The 21,199-nt window shown below is 35.9% G+C and overlaps 2 protein-coding genes and 1 long non-coding RNA gene across 4 annotated transcripts; 2 read left to right on the top strand and 1 right to left on the bottom strand.

The window, feature by feature from the left end:
* Positions 1-92: 92 nt before the first annotated feature.
* On the bottom strand, positions 93-3,428 carry LOC7479886 (rhomboid-like protein 19). Of its 2 annotated transcripts, XR_002983502.2 has the most exons (9): positions 3,124-3,297; positions 2,917-3,041; positions 1,844-1,904; positions 1,567-1,733; positions 1,368-1,473; positions 1,060-1,262; positions 824-961; positions 303-488; positions 93-201 (listed from the first exon to the last, which is right to left on the bottom strand). XR_002983502.2 is itself a non-coding variant. In XM_002311064.4 (8 exons), the coding sequence occupies exons 1-8, from the start codon at positions 3,145-3,147 to the stop codon at positions 401-403; spliced, it is 912 nt and encodes a 303-aa protein (XP_002311100.2). In that variant the 5' UTR covers positions 3,148-3,428; the 3' UTR covers positions 93-400. The 2 variants fall into 2 exon arrangements, 1 of the variants encoding a protein (XP_002311100.2); XM_002311064.4 differs by having other exon boundaries at positions 93-488; positions 3,124-3,428.
* A 1,896-nt stretch (positions 3,429-5,324) lies between these two features.
* Positions 5,325-7,181, top strand: LOC7457873 (chlorophyll a-b binding protein 6, chloroplastic). The gene is made up of 4 exons (XM_002311983.4): positions 5,325-5,596; positions 5,749-5,851; positions 6,352-6,640; positions 6,740-7,181. The coding sequence occupies exons 1-4, from the start codon at positions 5,406-5,408 to the stop codon at positions 6,889-6,891; spliced, it is 735 nt and encodes a 244-aa protein (XP_002312019.1). The 5' UTR covers positions 5,325-5,405; the 3' UTR covers positions 6,892-7,181.
* A 9,840-nt stretch (positions 7,182-17,021) lies between these two features.
* Positions 17,022-18,663, top strand: LOC112328401 (uncharacterized). The gene is made up of 2 exons (XR_002983266.2): positions 17,022-18,042; positions 18,357-18,663. It is a non-coding gene; the product is annotated as an uncharacterized LOC112328401 (long non-coding RNA).
* Positions 18,664-21,199: the final 2,536 nt, after the last annotated feature.

Genomic DNA, 21,199 nt, shown 5'->3' with positions numbered 1-21,199 from the left:
AGCATTAGACTTCCAAAACTTGTCACCAAAAATGGGTCCCAGCAGGAAACAAAGGCCCATCCACCCAAAAAAATCTTGATGGCTACAAACTCTTGGCAAGCAGCCTCCCTCGTAGGAGATCTAAATTTTTCATCTATTCATGCAAAACCATCCAAGGGGTAGTTCTTCAGAATCTCTGCTCTATATGTGTCTAGGCAAAAACTGTCATTGTCCAAGAAAATACAGGACATAGGAAAGATTTTACAATAGAGATGAGAATCGACAGAAATATGCACGAAAAAATCTGTAATATGGAAACCAACCAAAAAGACTTCTTTCCGAGCACTGCACCAACTCTGAAGTGGTCATAAATGATACAACTCTGAATTTTCTGTCAATGTTTGAAAGTAGAGGCAACCGATCAAACATTCTCCGAGGCATCCCTTTTCAACTCTTCTGCACTCGGAGCAGTGGCCAACCTTTCTTCCAATGCTCTAGCTCCCCTTTCTCTGCAAGGGGAAGGAGTAGTCAGAAACTGGAACTTTTTTCCACCCATTAAAACTTAGTTTGCAATGACTGTATTCTTAATATTACAAGTCATCGGAAGGGATTGGTGATTTTGAATCACTGTTTTAACTGTTCCTTTGGTTTTTTTTTTTTCCTTCAAAAAATTGCCGAGCATTTTTTGTTACTGCTGTTACTTGATACTCTATACACAAGTCTATGATTCATAAAAGCTCATATTGAAGATGTTCGATTAAATTGGGTTAATTTAACAATCTCCTAGTAGTTGAAAAGAACATGTATCCTTATCCAAAGTTTGAAACTGAATGGATAAACTTACCTCCTCCTAGTTGCCTCAATGGGATCAGAACCAGGCAATGAAGCATCTCCCAAGGTATCACCATGGGCTTCTGTAGAAGTTTCAAATCTTCCACAAAGCATCCGATGGAATATTGATGCAATAGGATCAATGATTGGCCTGGAAGCAGATAGAGAGAGGGAGATGGAAGAACGTAAACAAACTCATACATTCCATGGACTAAAAAACCAGTGTCTTGCAAGAAAAGGAGAAAATACCTGAGGGATTCAGGGAAGAAGGATGAGAATGCAAAATCATCACTTGGATCACCCCTTAGTTTTGTTTCTGGTTTCCTCTGAAAGTATCTCAAGTAAATCCAGCTCATATATGTGCCAAATATTAAGGTTGGAAGATATGCTGCAGACTCTGCGGTAAAGAAGCTTATAGCAATAGCTATCAAGAGCATAAGAGATGGAAACCACTGCATGACATTTGAAACAGCACCAATGAGAATGTAATGAGGCATCTTTTCAACTTGCAAAACAAATCATCAGGTGATACTTCAAGGCAAGAGGTGAGTCCATACCTTAGCCTTTATTCTCAATAGAGACAGCTCTTGGTCTGGTATAATTTGCTTAATGCCAACCAAGAAACCAGCTAGGATCCCCTGGAAGCCAGAAATAGGCATATAACTACCACAAAGAACAAAGATAATCAGTATAATGGCAATAGTATAAGTAGCAGAAGCAAAACAAATACAACACGCTTTGGAAGCACATACTTACAGGTAATTTTCCTGCCTTGTTATGTAGTACAAGCTAATAGCAGTAATGAAAACGCAGATGGAAATGAGAAAGTTGACTATGAATATGAACTTCAAGAACTCTTTAGAACCCCATACTGGCTCAAGAAGCTTTCCCATGATGAGGAGGCATAAAGTGCTTGCAACAACCTACAGAACCATTTCGTTATTTGTGCAACTTTATGAAGGAAAATAAAAGCCATAGGACATTTATACAAACCAAAACAAACATTAACACTATCAACAGATGAACTGCATACCCCATATATCGATTGTTCAATGTAACCAGCTGTTATGAGGTTCCATACAAAAGGAATCGTCCTGCAAACCAAAAAATCATGTAAGGAGTAAATTTCTTATCATTGAAATGAAGCTTATACATATAAAGCATTGTGCATGAATGATATCAATCTCCACAACCTAACAAAGAGGGCAATCAAGTATAGTAAGTTCATAGCTGTCTCCGTCTTTGATCCCCTGTACTGGCAATTATTTTTTTCTGACCGTATGTCATTAATATCCACTAATTTCAAGAGAAAATCGCATCCAATCAACTGTTCATTGTACCATGACAGGGCCATACCAACAGCAAGGATATGATTACCAATAATTCAAGCAATTACACTAAAATAAGCAAGTCGAGGCAAGTTTCAATATCTTGTGTTCTAAAACGTGAGATCAAGGAAAAATACAAGTATGACATGCCCATTTTAAAGGCAGAGTAGTCCAAAGTGATTTAAAGACTCTGTTGTCCAAAGCGATTAACATTCCATGATTAGTATCCGGAAGAGTAGAAACTTCTAATCTATCTCCAGATGTTACTTTGATTTGCAGCATTGGACCAACACATTGTTTTTATGATCTTTAAAAAGTGATTTAAAAAAAAAACAGCACCAAAACCGCGATTCCAGCCAAATCCTAAACTATTGTATTTAACCAGAACAATAATTCCCACGCAAAGATCCAGCAGCTCGCCAGACAATGCACCCCCACTTTTTCAAGCTCCTTCAACCAGGACAATAACAACAAGAAAAAAATGGCAGCAAATCAACATTGAAATTATCAAAACATATCTACAAGTTCATGGGTATATAGAAAGATTCAATTACTAAATTTCTTTTTTAATTCCTCTGAGTCCACGCTGCATATCTTGAGTAGTTAGCTCTCAGCTCCTAACATTCTGCCTCACGTTACCATTTCCGGATCCTTTACCGTCGCTAATCAATAACACATTACTAAAATACACACTGCGGAGATACCAATTTTTCAATTTATAAGGATAAAAATGAATGAAGCAAGCAAGGAATTCACGAATTGAAAAGTTAGAAGATACCTGGCAGGAATAAGAGCAAGATAGTTAACAGCAGGGGGTAAAATCTGAACTAAGATGTGACAGGTGACGAGAACAACCGCGAGACCTTTGCATAGCTTCGTGAATCCTGTAAACAAGCTCGCGCCCTGTCATTTGAAAACAATTAGGTTAATCGGGTCAAGATCCGGCAAGGAACAGCGAGAATTCAAGAAGAGATAGAGTGATTACTCCGAGAATGGGTGGAGAGCTCATAATGGAAAGATTTAGGGTTTTGATCGGATCAGTTTGATTTGGTTGAAAAATGCAACGGGTGATCTAGTAATCGCTTCCGTGAGTTTACTTACTGATAAAGATTAAGAGAGTTTCAACTCGAGTTGGCCCGGGTTTCTTAGATCAGAAAATGGTCTTGTATTTGTTCTTAAAACGACCTGCCGTTTAACCTTCTTTTTTTTTTGGGATTGGAGTGTTTTTTTAAATAATTTTTGTTGAAAAACAAAATATGAATAAGAAAACTACGAATAATTTAAAATACGGGTTCGAATTCACGGACAAATAAACTGTAGTGAAAAGGTACATCAATATAAAACTCACAAGCAACGAAAAATTGTGAACATAAAAACATTTAAAATCTAAAGTAAAATGCATTTAACAACCACAAAATTAAATAATAATAATAATAATAATAACTAAGTCCCTATTTGATAAAAAAAAAAAAAAAAACATGTAGTAGGAAAATTGATGACAGTAAGTCAAACCGAAGAGATTGAGGTAAGAGGAGTTGAGTTCCAGTGAAGAAAAAGGATATTCAACTACAGTTGCCATGTATGTATGTATGTATGTATGTATACAAACAAAATTAGCTTACAGCAAGCTGTATATTATTATTTGAAATACAACTTCAAAACTAAAATCTAAATAAATAAAAAGAGAGCACTACAATGCAGCACGTAATAAACAATAAACGACTCTAATTAGCACTGATGCTGCTGACACTGGATATCATAAACTGTTTAATGTATAGAAAAGGACATGACATGGACGATCGAATGAAAACATTTCAAGTTTTTTCACTTGAATTATCCAAGATCAAACAACAACCTTAGAACGGTTTCATAAGTGTCATCTAGCTATGGCTTTTACGATCCTAAATTGTTATCCTAGAAACACTCATTCAGATAGAGTCTCGGCAGATGGGTCATTAATGAAGATACAAACCAGACCTTTCTCAGCTGATGTGAAAAGGAAAAAAAATTCAGCTCTGAGTGGGAAACAGTGCTGGGCTTTTCTGGATTCATACTTTTGTAGATTTGGTCTCTCGAGTCTCGAGCATCTTGAGCAACAAAATCTACCCAGGAACAGTTTCAATTTCTTGAAGCTCCTTACCCATCATTAAAAACAAGGAACTGCAAAAGTCTCTTCTTCCATTTTTGAAAGTGATATAGAACAATTATTCATTACTTATCACATATATTTGTATTCATGTACAACAATGCTAATGCAGGTCGAATAAATGCACTACCTGAAAGGTGCTTCACTGCACTCATTTGAGTCTTAAGATCACAAAGAACCCGGCCCATGGTAATTGCCACCAAGCATAAATACTTCTTCTCATCACCTGTTCAAGATATCACATCATCATTTAAGTCTTAACACAGGAGCGAGGTGAGGGGTTGTTCAAGACTACGAATATAGAGAGGAAAAGAAATGCATTGACCTGACAACAGTAAGCAGTGATTCCATCCAAGGGCAGCCTTCGTGCACCCCATTGATGAAGGTGAAAGCTGAGGAAAGTTAGCATCAGAAGCGCCAGCAAAACCCCTTCCCCAAGTGTATAAATGACCCTTACCTGATGTGAGCAGGCAACATCAATAACAACAAAAGATGGCTTGAGACTGGATCATAATATGATTTGCCAACAAAAGATTCAACTTGCAACACAAAAATACTTTGGCATGTATTAGAAGATTTCATGTTAAGTTGTTCATCCCATTTCCCATCCAAAAGTTTTTGAATGGTTTGATGTTCTATAGGCATGTGAACCTAGGGTCCAAGATATTTATGTGCTAGAAATTTCCAGTCCAAAATATCTTTGTTTATTGTATTCTGGAACAAAAATCAAAAGCTAGCATAATTTCATATCCACAAGCACATACCCGCTAATATGACGAGTGTTTCATGTTTAACGGACCTTTGCCAACCCGTGCTGTGAGGCATATAGACGATTAACTTTTTCTCCTCCATTTTTACTCCCTAAAACGCACCTTCGATTCTTGTAGCTGGCACTCAATCTCAACCACATGCCACTGGATGTCACACGAACCCCTGCAACCAGATTAACATATCCAACGTGGCCCAATAGCAAGTCCCAAGCAGGTCTCCTTAGCCAATTACAGTCCACATAGATTTTGCCTATATCCCCCCTTTGCCTAATAACTTGTAATGTCCTCGCTTTCTTCATCATCCTTTCTCACAAACTCAACTTCACTTCGCCACAGATTCTAACAGAATATATGGCCGCCACCAATACATTGATGAGCTGTGGCATTGCCACTGCTTTCCCTTCACTCCTATCATCTTCAAAGTCCAAATTTGCCTCTTCAATTCCACTTCCTAGTGTCAATGGCACCTCTCGTGTCACCATGTCAGCTGACTGGCTGCCTGGCCAGCCTCGTCCACCTTACCTTGATGGCTCAGCCCCAGGGTAAACAGTACCACTAATAATTTAATGGACTGTAAATTAAATTTCAAACTTCGGATTTCTTCTTCATCTTCTTTTCATGTACATAATGTTACACAGCACATGCTGTTTTTGTGAAATTTTGTTGATGAGTTAGTTGGGATGGTGTGTTGCAGTGACTTTGGGTTCGACCCACTTAGACTGGGTGAGGTCCCTGAGAATCTCGAGAGATACAAGGAGTCTGAGCTCATTCACTGCAGATGGGCTATGCTTGCTGTTGTAAGTCTTTTATTAATCTCAGTTGTTTCTTATTTTTCATATGCCATGTTATCATATCCTGGGTGCTGGAAAGTTTTAGCTGCTAAAGTTGCATAATATGGTACGATACAGTCTAGAATTGAATCTCCCAATGCAAAAGAATAAGAAACTACGTCACAAAATGGATCCTTGATTTCAGCTGTGCTAGGTAACAAAGTAATAGCGTCTGAATGTGATTATAGTAAAGGTAATAGTTTAAAATATTTTTTATTAAGAAATATATTAAAATAATATTTATTTATTTTTTAAAAATTATTTTTGATAAAACATCAACGATAAAAATTTATTTTTATTTTTGATAAAAATAAATTTTAAGTAAAAAAAATAATTTTTTTTAATTTAAAAAAACATGATGATTAAAACCGTATTTTCAAATACTCCTTTAAATTGCCACAAAAATCCCTTTAGCTGAGGAGGGTATAATTTTACTTTTACTAATTTGATTCTAATTCATTTTGCAGCCTGGAATCCTAATACCAGAGGCCTTAGGTCTGGGCAACTGGGTGAAAGCTCAAGAGTGGGCTGCAGCCCCAGGTGGCCAAGCTACTTATTTGGGCCAGCCAGTTCCATGGGGGACCCTCCCTACCGTCTTGGCCATTGAATTCGTTGCCATCGCCTTTGTGGAGCACCAACGTAGCATGGAGAAAGACCCAGAGAAGAAGAAGTACCCTGGCGGTGCTTTTGATCCTCTGGGCTTCTCCAAGGACCCTAAGAAGTTCGAGGAATACAAAGTCAAAGAAATTAAAAATGGTAATCTAACAATTTTGGTGTATGGTTCCAATTCTTGTTGCTAAGTTACGTGAGTTCTTGAATTATTACTAATCCAATACGCATCTGATCATGTCGTAGGCCGTCTAGCACTGTTGGCATTTGTTGGGTTCTGTGTGCAGCAGTCAGCTTACCCTGGCACTGGACCATTGGAGAACTTGGCAACTCACTTGGCTGACCCATGGCACAACAACATTGGGGACATTATCGTCCCTAGAACGCTTTCGCCTTGAAAAATCAAATATTGCTTCGAGTATCTACTGTAAATTCCATGTAACCATGATGAAATGATGTGAGATTTATTGATCTATAGGCCATGCCTCTATGATCAACAGTGGGATTTGTTTTAGTTGTTGTTCAGAATTCTGTAAATCCTCATCACCGGACAGAACCCCTGATGTGTTGTCGGCCGAGTGATAAATAGGTTTGCTATCAATATTGTTACTATCGCGAGATAGAATAAAAGAAAAGATGAAAAATAATTTTTTTAATAAATGCATTTGATGATGGTCTAGACCTCCAATACCCACGTTTAGATATATCTTCCCATGTCGCTATTTTAACATTAATAAGAAATAATTCGATTTCAGGTGATATAATTTTTCTACTCTTTAGATATATCTTCCCACGTTTAGATATATCTTCCCATGTCGCTAAAGGAGTTTTTACCCCGCAACAAGGAGTGTGTTTTGAAAATTTTACATCCAATAACATTCTTGTCAAATTTATTTTCTAATATCTGAGAAATTTTATAGTGATCTAAAAATAAATAGTTGTGTTCTATTAATTACCTTTTCAGTTTATTAAAAAAATAAATATTAAATATTAAAGTTACTAGCAAAATATTATATTCTCTTTTTTCTATTGGGATGTTGTCATTAATGGGCAACAACATCTGCAGCTCTACTCTAAAAAAGGGTTGTCATTGTCAATGGTGAGTTGTTGGTGACAGCTGGATATTGTTAAAAGAAGCTGCATCAACTATTGACAAAGAGTGACCACCATTGTTGACAAAGGAGCGAGAGGAGCTGCCATCGAAACCTATAAACAGAGGCATGACTTGGAGAGCAAAATGAGAGAGAGAGTTAGAGAGTGTGAGAGAAACACGTGAGAGAGAAAAAGGAGTGGCTGCCAAGAGCAGCAGCTTTGCTGCCTTGTGCAACAATGTGTGTGAGAGCAATGAGAGTAAAGTAGAGTAGTTGTGATCCTCTTCTTTCATGTATCTATGTTGTTTCCTTTCTCTATCTCTAATAATATTGATTTTTTTCATAGATGTAGACGGTTTGCCGAACCACGTTAAATATTGTATCGGTGTGCTTAGCCTTCAATGGACAACAATCAGAACATCATCGGTCGGAATTCCCAACATTTTCTTTATGTTTTTTTTTTAAAAAAAGATAAGCCAAGGAATAACTAAAAGAAATCTGTCATCATCAAAAAATTCCTCATGTTAAGCTTGCAAACTTTAAGGCTTTGCCCAAATAAAACTAACAACATAAAAGCCTAGGGCCCAGAGAAACTGTCCCAATGAACTTACCTGGCAAGGAACCCACACGCGAAACACCTTACACAGTACATGACAGACGATGCTGAAGCCAAGTATTTGATTAAATTGCACTGAGGGTCTTGGACTGGCGGTAGCAGGGGCTTGTCTCCTCCTGCTGTTCCTGGGTTCGAGTCTTCATGTGCATGCCTGTTATCCTCGCGGTGTCTTACATGTCCACTGGGTTTGCAGGGTGTTCAGTGGGCCGTGGGATTAGTCGTGGTGCGCGTAAGCTGGCCCGGACACCCACGTAAATCAAAAAAAAAAAAAAAAGTATTTGATTAAATTACTGAAATGCCAAAAGCCAAGAAGCTTCGTTGGGATTTCTTGGCTTCTGAACTTGATTTTTTCATAAATACTCTAAGAATTTGGTATTTATTGATAATTGATGGCGTGCGATTATATCTGGTTCAGTTAATATATTGAATCATGACTTAATTTTAAAGAATTTCATGATTTTTTAGAATTTAAATCAACAAGAATGATGCTAACCTTACAAAATGATTTTTTCAAATAAAAAGATTTCTGGATTACACTAATGGTCCCATAAATTTAATATTAACATCACAGACTATTCTCACTGTCACTAATTACAAAGAATGTATTTGTTTGCGCTGCGTATCTCAGGACAGGCATGTATTTTATGTTTTTTTTTGTGAAGAACAGACAAGATTTGTATGTTTTTTGTCAACCAGAGAAAGAGTTGACACAAATCTTATAAAACAGACAAGAACGCTAATGTGAAGAACAAACCAGTTTAGACATTTTTAATAAAGATGAAGAGTTATGTGTCTGAAATATATTGTAAGAAATTACCTCGATCTAATAGCGAATCAGCGCTGCATATCAAAACTTGAACGGAAAGTGTTCAATCTTCCTTCTTTTTTCTTCTCACGGCATTCTCTATATTTTTCTCTGCTGTTTAGTTTTGTAGCCGCATACCCTAAAAAACACAGCCAGCCTCTCTTTTCTTTCCTTTTAGCTGTACACAATCACACACTTTCTTTTATTTATTTATTTATTTTGGGATTGTAAGTGCTAATGACAGATGTAAATGGAGATACGGAGAGTGATGCATATAATTTTGGTATTGTTCTGCTGAAGATGTTAACCGGAAGGAAATCAAACGATAGAGATTGCGAGCCTCCAGGCATCGTTGAGTGGGCATTGCCTTTGATAAGGAGGGGAAGGGCAGCTGCCATTATCGACCGGAATGTGCCTTTACCAAGAGATGTGGAATCACTTCTTAAACTTGCTGATGTAGCCGAGCTTACATTGAGGATCAAATTGTGAAAATTAGGTTGATATTTAAGAATTTAAACAACATGACGAGAACAGCAGGATTCGAACACCTGGACGGGCAGAGCCCCCACGATTTCTAGTCGTGATCAATAACCACTCCGGCAAGTCCACTTGGTTGCAGCAGTTAGAAAATATCCAGTTTAAGTAAATACTTTCATGTAACTTCCTTAACCTTTTAGCATAAAACGATGTATAGAAACCCATTTGTGTGCCCAAAGCACATGCGAGACTTTTTCTCTCCCTTTCTTACTTTATAATGCGATAAATAGGCCCATTTGGAAGAGTTTGGTAACTATGCGTGCAAGGCTTGTTTTTGTAAAAATCTGCACAGATATTAGATATTTGGGCCGAACATAAAATCTAGAGCCCAAGCAGAGATGTCCAAACAAGGGCTTCTCCCTAAATGGTTTAATGTTTGTGGGCTTCAAGTATAAGTTTGGGCTCACAAATAGAATAGTTCTAAACATGGGTTGTTATTAGACTGCAGTCTCTGAACATAACATTTTTGCCTCCTGCTGCTGCTGCGCTCATCTTAACCCTTCCCAGGGTATAGAACCACGACCACATGAACGGGTAAATTGTGTAATTAGCATAGAAAAAAGAAAACAAATAGCGAATTAACAGAAGATGAAAATTTCTTTGTTGCAGTTTCTATATGTTATTATTGTCAAGGAACCATCTCAACCCAATAGTTTAAGCTATTAGGTGAGATTTTAATATATGATTTATATTATTCTTTAATATACTCTTTCAAGTGAAAGTCCTTTCGGCTTGAAACTTACATAGACCTACATTATCTTGTGCTTAATTTTTATCAAATAAATGAGGATGGTGAGATTCGAACTCGTGACCGCTTGGTCATCAAGGCTCTGATATTATGTCAAAGAACCATCTCAACCCAATAACTTAAGCTATTAGGTAAGGTTCTAATATATGATTTATATTATTCTCTAATAATTATTATAAATCGCAACATTAATTATAATTTTATCACGATGATATTATACTCTTTATTTATGAAATGTCGTGTTTTTCAAACGTAACATCTACTTCATTATTTTTTAGAAGCGCAACAATAATAAAATGTGTTATTTAGTTTTTTTTTTTCAAATGATTCTATTCTATTAAATTTTTATATTTATTGTGCTAATTTTATATATATATAAAAAAAAAAACCTCAAGAACGGCTAGGGAGCGGTAGTTGAATAATATTTTCTGACCCAACATTGTAATTTCTTAGTGTGTGATTTTGAGATTGCTGTTTTTATTTTAAAAACTTAATTTTTTAAACATAAAATCTTTTATCCATGTGTCGAGGACATTTTCTCTACTGCCCACCCAAAAAAAAAATCAAAATTTTTGAATTTGAATAGTTACTGCTTAGATGGTCCATTGGCTCTTGAATTCTTCTTCGAGCTTTCATGTTCACGCAGTCGTGGTTAGGCTAGATTTCTAGCCCCCTGTGTCTCTTTCTGGTGGAAAGATGTTTTCTCGTCTTGCAAGAGACTAAAATGTTTCATTGAAATGAACCATCTTCCAGATCCCAATCGTTTTCCTCATGGGGCTACTGATCAATTGACATCTCCTTTTCACCCTTAACCTGTAGCTCGGGGCTAATTTGCCCAATATCATAATATTGAATGCTATCTTGAAATTCAAATTCTGAAATTCACCACAGTATAATTACGAGGGAGTAAAAACACTCAGTCATCAAAGTTCAAATCGTAAGAAGTCGAGATAAGGAGATTGGATTATCATATTCGGTGGTATTAACTAATCTAAAGTTTAATGTTAAATTTATGAATTCTTTTTTTTTTTTTGCTGGTTTTTTCTTTCATCTAGGATAGATTATTGAATTCATAATCAATGATATATAATATCGACAAGATGAATTTTCATGTTCCATGGAAAATCTGAAGTTAACTAGTAAATTATTGAGTTCAAAATTAATGTAAGATTATGAATCGAACTCTCATATTTCGATCCAAGCAAAATTCACTAGTTTATACGTGGCCGGGTGGCAGATAAAGAAATTCATCATCTAAACGATTTGCCATATCACATTAACATCTGGGATTTTCACAGTATAATCCCAAATACAGAGCAAAGACAACAGATTTATTTTGCCACGAGATGCGCAAAATGTCGGCCCAGTGACAACAATTTCGTTGTGTAGTGATGATGATGATGCCCCCTTGAACGAGTGACATGTAAGTTTCAAGTGAATTTCATGTACATGTACATGACGTTCCTATGAACTGGGTATATGCTACAGCTTCCTCATTATCATCGATCTGACCCCACCTTCAAGTCTTTCTTTCTTTTCTTTTTTTGGTGTGAATAGTACCTCGTTATAGTAAATTTGGTAGCCCCTTTTTCTTTGAAACCCTAGTAACCACCGAAGTAAAACTAGGGTTTTCACTTTTCAGAACAGCTCAGGCGCCAGAGAGAGAGAGAGAGAGAGAGAGAGAGGGAGGGAGGGAGGGCGTAGGGTTTGATAAAACAGATACAAAATAGCTGACTAAGAGAACCGGCGGGATGTGCAAACAGTCTCAAAAGAAGAGAAGCGAATGCAAAACATGTACGCGGGGATGGTACAACCACAGCAACATGCGTGTTGGTGTTGGGGTTAAGTTCGAGGAAGGAATGAATAAAACCATGTGTTACTGTGTATAATGTTAAGCGATATTAATCTTTCTTGATTTTACGCCACAAATGATCATACGCATACATGTGGAAAGCAAAAGAAAGAATTAATGCTGCAAAGCTAGCACATGACACTCTGCGCCACCCTCATCATCATGATTCTAATACTTGTTTGCTGTGTGGGTGCAGTTCGAGGCGCATAGAAGTAGAGAAGGTTACAAAACTGATCTGTTTTATAAATTAGCACACATACATTGATAAAAAAACCTCGAATCTGGAACATTTTTTCTCGAGAATTCGCGACCGAAAGATTCAGCGACCGGTAGGGTTTATTCAAGAATAGGTATTAGATAGTTAAAAAAAAATTAGCATTAATTACGTTAAAATTGTATAGCTGTAGAAGTAGTTAGAGAGAAGGGGTCAGAGAAGAATCTTACCGTGAGAGACATTTGCAAATATACAAATTAACAGCTAGGAAAAGGGAGAAGAGATTATCAGACCCATAAATCTCTGACAGGAGAGATTCCCACACTTGTTCCTTCCAACACTATACACGATAAAATGATGAATAACTTTTTCCAATTTTAATAAGGAGTTTCCTCTTCTTTTCTTTCTTTTTTTTTTCCCTTTTGAATCGTTTACCATTTTCTACATAGAAGGGAAGTGGGAAAATTCCCCTCTCTGCAGCCTTTCCTAGACATGGAAGATCGATCGCTCTCTCTCAGACCCACCCCCCCTGCAGTCCCCTTTTTGACTACCATACGTTTTGTTTATAATACTTCTCTTTATCTTTTCTCACTCACTCACATTGTTGTTCCATTCCAAGTGGACAAATAGCTGTTTTTTTAATTTTTTTTTTGGTAATAAAATAGCTGTTTGTTCACCTACTCTTCCTATCTATATCTTTAATTCTCTCATGCATGCCTTATAGCTTCATTTCTCTTGCTCGAGGTTCATATTTCATTTTTTTAGTGTCTTAAATATTGACAGTTCTTGTCATTAACCCTTGTCCATGATGGTTTTAACCTCTGGTTTTATCTACAAAACATGCATGTGTGTGTAGATTATTGTTTCTAGCTAGCTAGCCCTATCTTCGCTGTTTCGCTCCCTTTGAATTTCTTATCCATATCTTTTTGTTCCTGTGTAGTGACAATTATACTGGGCCATGTTGCTGGCTTAAAGTTGACCAGAAACAGAAATCGATCTATATATGTGCTAGGATTTTAACATGCAGCTGTGACTTTAATTATATTATCATTCAGGTTCCAACATGCTAGAGGATTGCACATGTATTGTGCCCATCCGGTATATCAATTGATTAGGCTAGAGACAGATGACAAAATCCTAACAAAGTGGAAAAGCCAAGGCCATCGTAACTCAACTTTTTGGCTCACGCATATCCCACTTGATCTTGTACTATCCACTCAGGTATACATCTCAAGCTACTTGTCTTCTTCAATTGCCCTCCGGGGAAAGTGATGATCAGGTCGAAAAGAAAAGGTTAGGCTTGAACTGGCCTTGCCATTTCAATGCAAAAGGAAAAAATGAAGAGTGGTTTTATGGAAAAAAAAACAAAACTAATTAGCTGCATGAAATTATGTGCTGGATGTTAATTAACCATATCACCATTATTATTCATTTTCTTTGATAGAAACTCAAGTTCGTACATTGCCTGACATATATAACCTATTCATGTTTTATTATTGCATTGTTGCAAGTTGCAAGTTGCAAGTTGCAATCAGGTATCTGTCCATACCATTACATAATACACAGGAACAGGGTAAAATATTTTAAATTTTTGTATTTTTAGTGTTTAAATATAAGATAATATAATATTTTTTTTTTAAATAGATAAATTTCCTAATAATAAATTATATCTTAAGTTTTGACCCTTCCTATTATATAATTCCATCTCCGCCCTGCACACCAACCATTGCATAATTGTATCTTAAAAGGTAAAATTAAAAAAGATTAAAACTAATCCTAGCAGGGATTATGAATTTAAATTTAGCCAGCATCCCCCCCCCCCCCTGTATAACCTCAGAAGCTAAACTGTCTATTGATCAAATAAATAAAAAAATGCTGTCTCTGCTTAGCTAAACTGTCTATTGATCAAATAAATAAAAAAATGCTGTCTCTGCTTCATCAATTGTCGATCCGCTCCCTTCATTTGTTTTGGGCTAGGAGTACTTTTATGACTTTCCAAAGGACTATATATCCTGTTTAAGCGTGTTATAAAAAGCCCTAGGCTCTAGCTTTAATAATTCATATATATAGTCCAAGACATCAGTACTCTCTTCCTCCGTGCATTCATTGGAGACCGAATTATTTGAGGTTGCTTCAAAGAATTGAAGAGGAGTTGTTCAGAATTCAGATGATGAGTGGCTGTAAACCAGAAAAACAAAAAGGCAAAAAATTACAGAAAAAGAAGACCACACGAGCAAATATTTTACAAAATGCAAGGATTAATTACGTGTCTGCCCCAAAAGCAAGTCAACAAAACAAATACATATCGGCGTTCTTGTCACCGTTTTGTATATCCCTTGTGCGTCTTTGTCTCTTGTACTAATGCAGGCCTACGCTTGGAGCAGTAGATCCTAGAGGTATAATTCAAGCTAGGGACCAAAACTCCTGTTAAGTGAAATATCAGCTTCGTATACCTAATTGCTCGACATTATCTTATATCGTGCGTTTAGCACTGCATCTACTAATTAATACCGTTGTAGTTATTTGTTTTTCAAAAAAAAAAACGTTTTCAGTTCAATTAAAAACCAAAACATATAAAAAACTTTAATCTAAAACGCCTTCAGAGAGTAATTCTTGATGCAATAACGATATACACCAACATATGTCATGTAAGAGTATCTTGTGTTTGGAATGTGGCCACTTTATTAGATCTTTGAAAGTCATGGTTCGTATAAAGCAAGATCAAATGTTTCTTCAGCTAAGATTTTGGCAGATCTTACTTTTAGTCACCTCCCAGATCTCACAAACATGTTGATTTTCTTATTTATTTATTACAGAATTGATTTCCTTAATTATATGGACTGACTCTATATATCTCAGTAATTTATAGGGCATGCAAGCTGGTTCAACCTGCCGGACTATGCCCCCTATCGTGTGTCCTCTGTATTCTTTTGCAGGACAGACAAATCGTTTGATCTAATAATTAAAAGAAAAGAATAAACGAATTTTTTACAGTGGAAGTAAAACAAAAAAGGTATTGTGGGAATTTGAAGGTGGAGTTCCATATTTTATAGCTCAAGAAAAAATGAAAAAATAAACCAGATGAATAATTGATGTAGGCGGAAGCACTGTAATAAGGGTAGAAACAAGGATAGAAAAAACAGAGCTTGGTCGAAGTAGAGTTAGAATATAAGCATTTTAATTTATAGCTAATTTATCACTGAAAAGTATTTTTAAGAGATTTATAACTCTTTAAATTAATAGATTAAAAATCAATCTCTACTAGGGAGTAGCTAGAATCAGAATCTCTAAACAAAACTGAAAATAATAGAAAACCCAAAATTAAACTAGAAATACAAAAAAAATCAAGAAAAATTAACAAAATTAGCTCAAGTAAGTTTTATTATCTAATTTAAGGGTTATCTGGATGGAGCCAATGAAGCCGGTCTGTCCTTTTATAAAACTGGATCTCGAGAACTTTCAAAAAAAAAAGCATAATCCAACTGGTTTGAAAGTTATGTTCTTTTATTATCACTGTGTTCATCTTATGCGACCATATTCTCTCCTAGAACTAGCTAGCCCTGTTCTGTTGTTCTGCCAAGGTATCCCTAAGGTATCCGCATAATTTTTTATGACAAATCTTTATCAAACTGTGAAAGATTTTCATGTGACTGCTAAAAAACCTTCAACTTATGCTAGCCCGGCTACATCAATAATTAAGGCACGTGGAGAGAAAACGGTGATTAATAAGAATAAAAAAAAATCTATTTGACTGATTAGAATCATTTCATCTTCACAATCTTAATTTGCCGGTCATTTACCATAAACAAACAATTTAGTCAGTTAACATTTTTATTCACAGTACAGAAATCAATCAACAATTATTCATGCAGACCACGAAAGGCTGAGAATGGACATACAAGCAAACCTGACACCTGTTGTTTTTATGTCAACCCTAAAAATGTATAAGTGGCCTTATACTGACAGAAAAAGATTCTCACAAAGATATTGACTATTCGAGGAACAATCACAGACGTTACTTGCATCATTTGAAAATATTATGGGCTTAGGCGCGCGGTGAAGAACAAATGGGTCTAGCAATTGACCGTATAGAGTTAATAATCACTCATGCCATAATGGACTGTAACCTAAGGAAAGAACAGATTTCCATCAGAATTAAGAGAGAACTTGGACATGGACAGGTCCTTCATAGTATTCTTCAAAAGAAAACACGAGTCTTGCTGATAAAAACCAGGTAAGGTAAGTAGCGAAATGACCGTTTAACATGCATATACTTGATTAAATGATCTAATAGAGAACATAATTAATATCTAATTTGTATATGAAGACAAACATGTACATATATACTCGCACTAAGACATGCCCGTTAGAGGGAATTTAAGTGGGATCGATGGTGGATATGATCCAGACAGATAAAGGGTTTAGCACAGAGAATCTCAGTTGCTTAATTAACAAAGTAGTAATATTACCAAATAGTGGGAGTGGTAATTAAAATGATGGTATAAAAGGAAATGGAAAAGATAAAAAGAAGGAAGTGATGGAGATAAAGAAAAGGATATGAAAGATCGATAGACAGGTACGTAGATAGGGTAAATTATGTGGTATTTCTTTCTTCTTTTTTGAGCACTTTATTTAAATAAAGGTAAAGAAAGTAGAGAGATTGAGAGAATCCATGCGTTTCCAAGCACTCCCAGACAAAATGAGCTTCTGAGAAGAAAAGCAACCTTTGCTTTACGACTCAGAAAAAGGAGATTTCAAACCACCATAAGGGTTAGCTTAGGAAACTGCGTGGTTAGTAACCCAACCACACCATTTCCACTTCTCGTTTTTCTTTCTGTCTGAATATCTCTCTCTCATATGATGGTGCCTGTCTATATTTATTTGCGAGCTGGGGGTGCAACTACAACCCCACCTCTCTCCTTCTTTCCCTCTCAATTCAACCACACATAAACCCTTCCGAATAATAACCTTCTACACACCGGCCCTTTCTTTCTCAAGTCTAGCTAGTTTGCAGTTGGTTTCCCTGAGTTACGCCAATTCAAAAGGGCTAAATTTTTGTGGGGCTTTGAAACCCTTATTTGATTATGACCCAGTTTCTATTTCCCATCAATCTCTCTGTCCTCTCCGCCTTAAATACCACTCTCCCTCCCTCTATCGACCTCCTTCTCCCTCCCTCCCTCTACCCTAATTTTGATGCTTCACTAAATACATTTTCTCGTCAACTTCTTTAGGTATGGTGTTCACGGGGAAGACAACCTATGGTAGAGAATAGATCATCTTCTATATGCATGCACTTGTAGTTCATGCATTTATTCATTCTAAGTAGTGTGCATCCTATGCAATTATGGGTAAGCTCTTATACACACGCATCCATGCTTAGAAATGCGCTATAGTCTATAAGTATAAACCATAATGCACACATATATACATGTTTTCACCACCATGCATCCATATATATTATATGTGCCTGGCTCCCTGTATGCCATTTGCAGAGCCCAACGGATCCTCGATGGCCTCCGTGGATGGCGTATGAGGAGCCATGCATATTCGCATGTATATTATACATGGTTTAATTTTGCTCGCAGAAGGAAAATTTATTCTATCACTTTGTCCAAATTTGAAGCTTAAAAGTCTGCAAGGGCAGCATTGTAATTTTCAATAGAATCAGGTTCTTTCTGATGCAAAGGTATTTGCCTATCCTCTTCTCTTGTATAGTTTTTAGGGTTTTCATGATGTGATGCTAATCTAAAAGCTTTTGCAGGAGAGAATAATAGTTACTTTTCAGCATAATTTGTTCATTACAAATAGTCTCATGTATGTTTCCTTGATAGTGATTTAACATGAATATTAGGTACTGCATCTGTATCGAGAGATCTGATTATAAATCTATCTTCTTAGCTCTCAAAATATTACAGTGGATGAGTTATAATTTTTTGTTCCTGACAACATAGGAGTTGCATATCATCCATCTCATCTTCTTGTAACACATGCTTGCCTCAGGTACATGTCATATGACCTAAAGTCAAGCTATCATGTCCTAGAGCTTTGACCACTAACAAAAAGGGGGAGAAAGACAGTTGATCTTGATCGCAGTTCGTTGATCATGGGAAACAAGACTGGAAACCCTGGTCATGTGTGCTGTACCTAGTGTCCGAGACTCCAAGTTGGTGCTAGGTGGTATAGATAAATATGGAATAATTGATTTGTTTTATATAAAATTTGTTCGTTGTTGTTTAATTTATTCATTGTGAAATTGTTTAAACACAGGTGAAATTTTCAATGGTAAATGATAAATATTTTTAGAAAATTTCATGGAATTATTAATTAATTATTTTAATTCACCCTGACAGAATCACTAGCATAATATATCGTAAGTGATATATTAGAAGAAAAAAAAAACATCAATGAGACAGATATATTACCAACAGAAATATTCATCAGAATTTCATCGATAATACCGCACCCATAGAATTATCAACATAATATGTCGTTAGAGATTTATATATTAGAAAAATCATCGGTGAGACAGACATTTGCCAACGGGCTAATATTCAACTAATTTGACAACAAATATTGATCGACCTTGTTTTTAAAGATCGACAGCAATAATTCATCATTATATTCATTGGTATAAAAATCACCCATGAAATTAACAATAAATATAATATAAGCGACGAGATATTTCTTCACAGTACGTTTTAATAAGTAAAACTGTTAGTGATATTTATACCGCCATGATTAGTATGTTTACATCGATGGAATATTCTTTGAAATTTTCTGGTTGCGCGTTCCATGTTTGGTTTTGGATGTTAATCTACTCTGAGTAACCTTGACTTCCCCTTTAAGCTTGATTAACTACCATTAACACAGCTTCATCTAGGTCTACGTTTTGCTTTTTCTGTGGCCGTAGGCTTACTAGTGTTGTTCTTCTTTTTATTGATCTAAGGCAATTAGATACTATGCTGTTGGAGCAGTGTTGGTTAAATCTTGTGAAAAAGAAGGTCTGTCTTGTATTTAACAAAACACCAACTAAAACTCCTATAAGTCAATGCTAAAAGACTACAACTGAAATTGGTTACCAAGTGTGTGAGACTTCTCTTTCGGGCATGTTGCTAGGCAAAGTGTAAAGGCGAAAGGAACTTGAAAATTAACACATTCCGTCTATGTAGTGGAACAGGTCTAAAGAACCTAAAGTTGCGAAGGGTTTTTTAATTTGTTGTTGGTGGATACAATCATGCATTCAATTAACTATAAAACAGCTTGCGCAGCCCATTTTTTCGGTGGTGTTTTTGCTCTGGAGGATAGTTGGTGGAGTAGTGTCCAGCTTTAGGTTTCAGTGTCATGAAAGCACAAGAAAACCACGCTTCTTATAGTTAGCTCTCCTGCTTTAATAAATCAAAAGCAAAAGGCTAATTAATGGATTAAAGATGAATAGCAACACACAAATTACTGTCGTTGTTGTCGTCGTCCTTGTTTTACACATAAAAATTTATACTATTTGTGGAGTGGTGATATCACCTGCAAGCCCAGGTACAACGAAAACAGCATGCTTTAGATGCTTAGGTTAATCTGCATAAAAAAGTACAGGCATAATCATGCTGGTCACACACGGACGTCGGGCCAGGGATTCAAGAAAGAAAAAGAAGTATGGATTATAGGGAAAGTAAAGTGGAGGGTGGGCAGCAGCAGGTTTATGATTACAGCTACTTGGGAATCTCATACAAAAAGAAATGGACCCCGCTTACTCTGTGTCTCTCTTTTTCATTGGCCACTCGAGTATATATTATACGGTCAAAGCTGGTCTAAAGGACACTGTCAGGCAAATTGAGGGACCACATTGGAGATCTACTGTTGAAATGGGATTTTTTTAATTTTCCATTTCTTTTTCATGATATATATATTCGTTTTTTTTTTGGTAAGAAAGGGGAGAAAACCAGGGAGCCAAATAATCTACAGAAACCATTCTATTTATTATTTTTTTTTAGTTTAATGTGGGTGTTCGGGTCAGCTTGCGCGCACCTCGACTAATCCCACGGGCCTTCAAGTTAACGACCATGTAAGCCTCCAGTAGCCATCATATGAGCAACCACAAGGTTTAAACCTAAAACCATATAAGAAGCAAACCTCTTGATTCCAAACTCTTATCATTAGACTACCATCTAGATGGTTATCCTACTTATATTGATTATATATTGATTAGGGGATAAATGGTGCAAAAAGAAGAAGATTGTGCTGTAAGATTACGAAGAACAGAACCGAGGCGTGTACAGGAAACAACAAATATTAAACCTGATGCATGTAAAAATATTATCTATATATATTTCATTAACTCAAGAAAATCCTCCAAGATTCAACAGGTTGTTCATCAGGATGTGCATAATAGAATCAATTATAGATTTTCATTTATTTTTTCAATGTAAAATTAAAAATTAATAAATATATATACTCTATATTTACAAGAAAAAAATATATTCTTTCAATACAAAATAAAAAAATAATTTTAAATATAACATAAAATAAAAAATATTTTCAAACAATATCTCAAACTTTGTTATTGATAACGTAAGATATTTTTAAAGACCACCCTCTCCACTGTTTTGTCGAAGAAAGTAGACTCTATGTTATTCTATGTCTACCTATGAATGGCGGTGAAGTATCAAGTGTAATAATATCCACCAGTAACATTTTTTTTATATCTCTTAAATAATTAATCCAATTCAATAGTTTAAATTTAAAATTTATACAATCACATATTATTTAATTTGTACTTAATTTTTATTAAATAAATAAAAATAATAAAATTCAAACTCGTAACTGGTTGATCATCAAAACTCTGATATCAT

This window comes from Populus trichocarpa, chromosome 8 (assembly GCF_000002775.5).
Source record: "Populus trichocarpa isolate Nisqually-1 chromosome 8, P.trichocarpa_v4.1, whole genome shotgun sequence".
NCBI lineage: Eukaryota > Viridiplantae > Streptophyta > Magnoliopsida > Malpighiales > Salicaceae > Populus > Populus trichocarpa.
This window is presented reverse-complemented; position numbering and strand designations above follow the sequence as displayed.

Coding starts and splice junctions, on each gene's coding strand:
- LOC7479886 (XM_002311064.4), bottom strand. CDS start 3,147: ATGAGCTCTCCACCCATTCTCGGA. Junction 1,734..1,843: donor TTGAACAATCGATATATGGG/GTATGCAGTTCA, acceptor ATGGTTCTGTAG/GTTGTTGCAAGCACTTTATG. Junction 1,474..1,566: donor ACAAGGCAGGAAAATTACCT/GTAAGTATGTGC, acceptor TCTTTGTGGTAG/TTATATGCCTATTTCTGGCT.
- LOC7457873 (XM_002311983.4), top strand. CDS start 5,406: ATGGCCGCCACCAATACATTGATGAGCTGTGGCATTGCCACTGCTTTC. Junction 5,597..5,748: donor CTTGATGGCTCAGCCCCAGG/GTAAACAGTACC, acceptor GGTGTGTTGCAG/TGACTTTGGGTTCGACCCAC. Junction 5,852..6,351: donor GATGGGCTATGCTTGCTGTT/GTAAGTCTTTTA, acceptor TTCATTTTGCAG/CCTGGAATCCTAATACCAGA.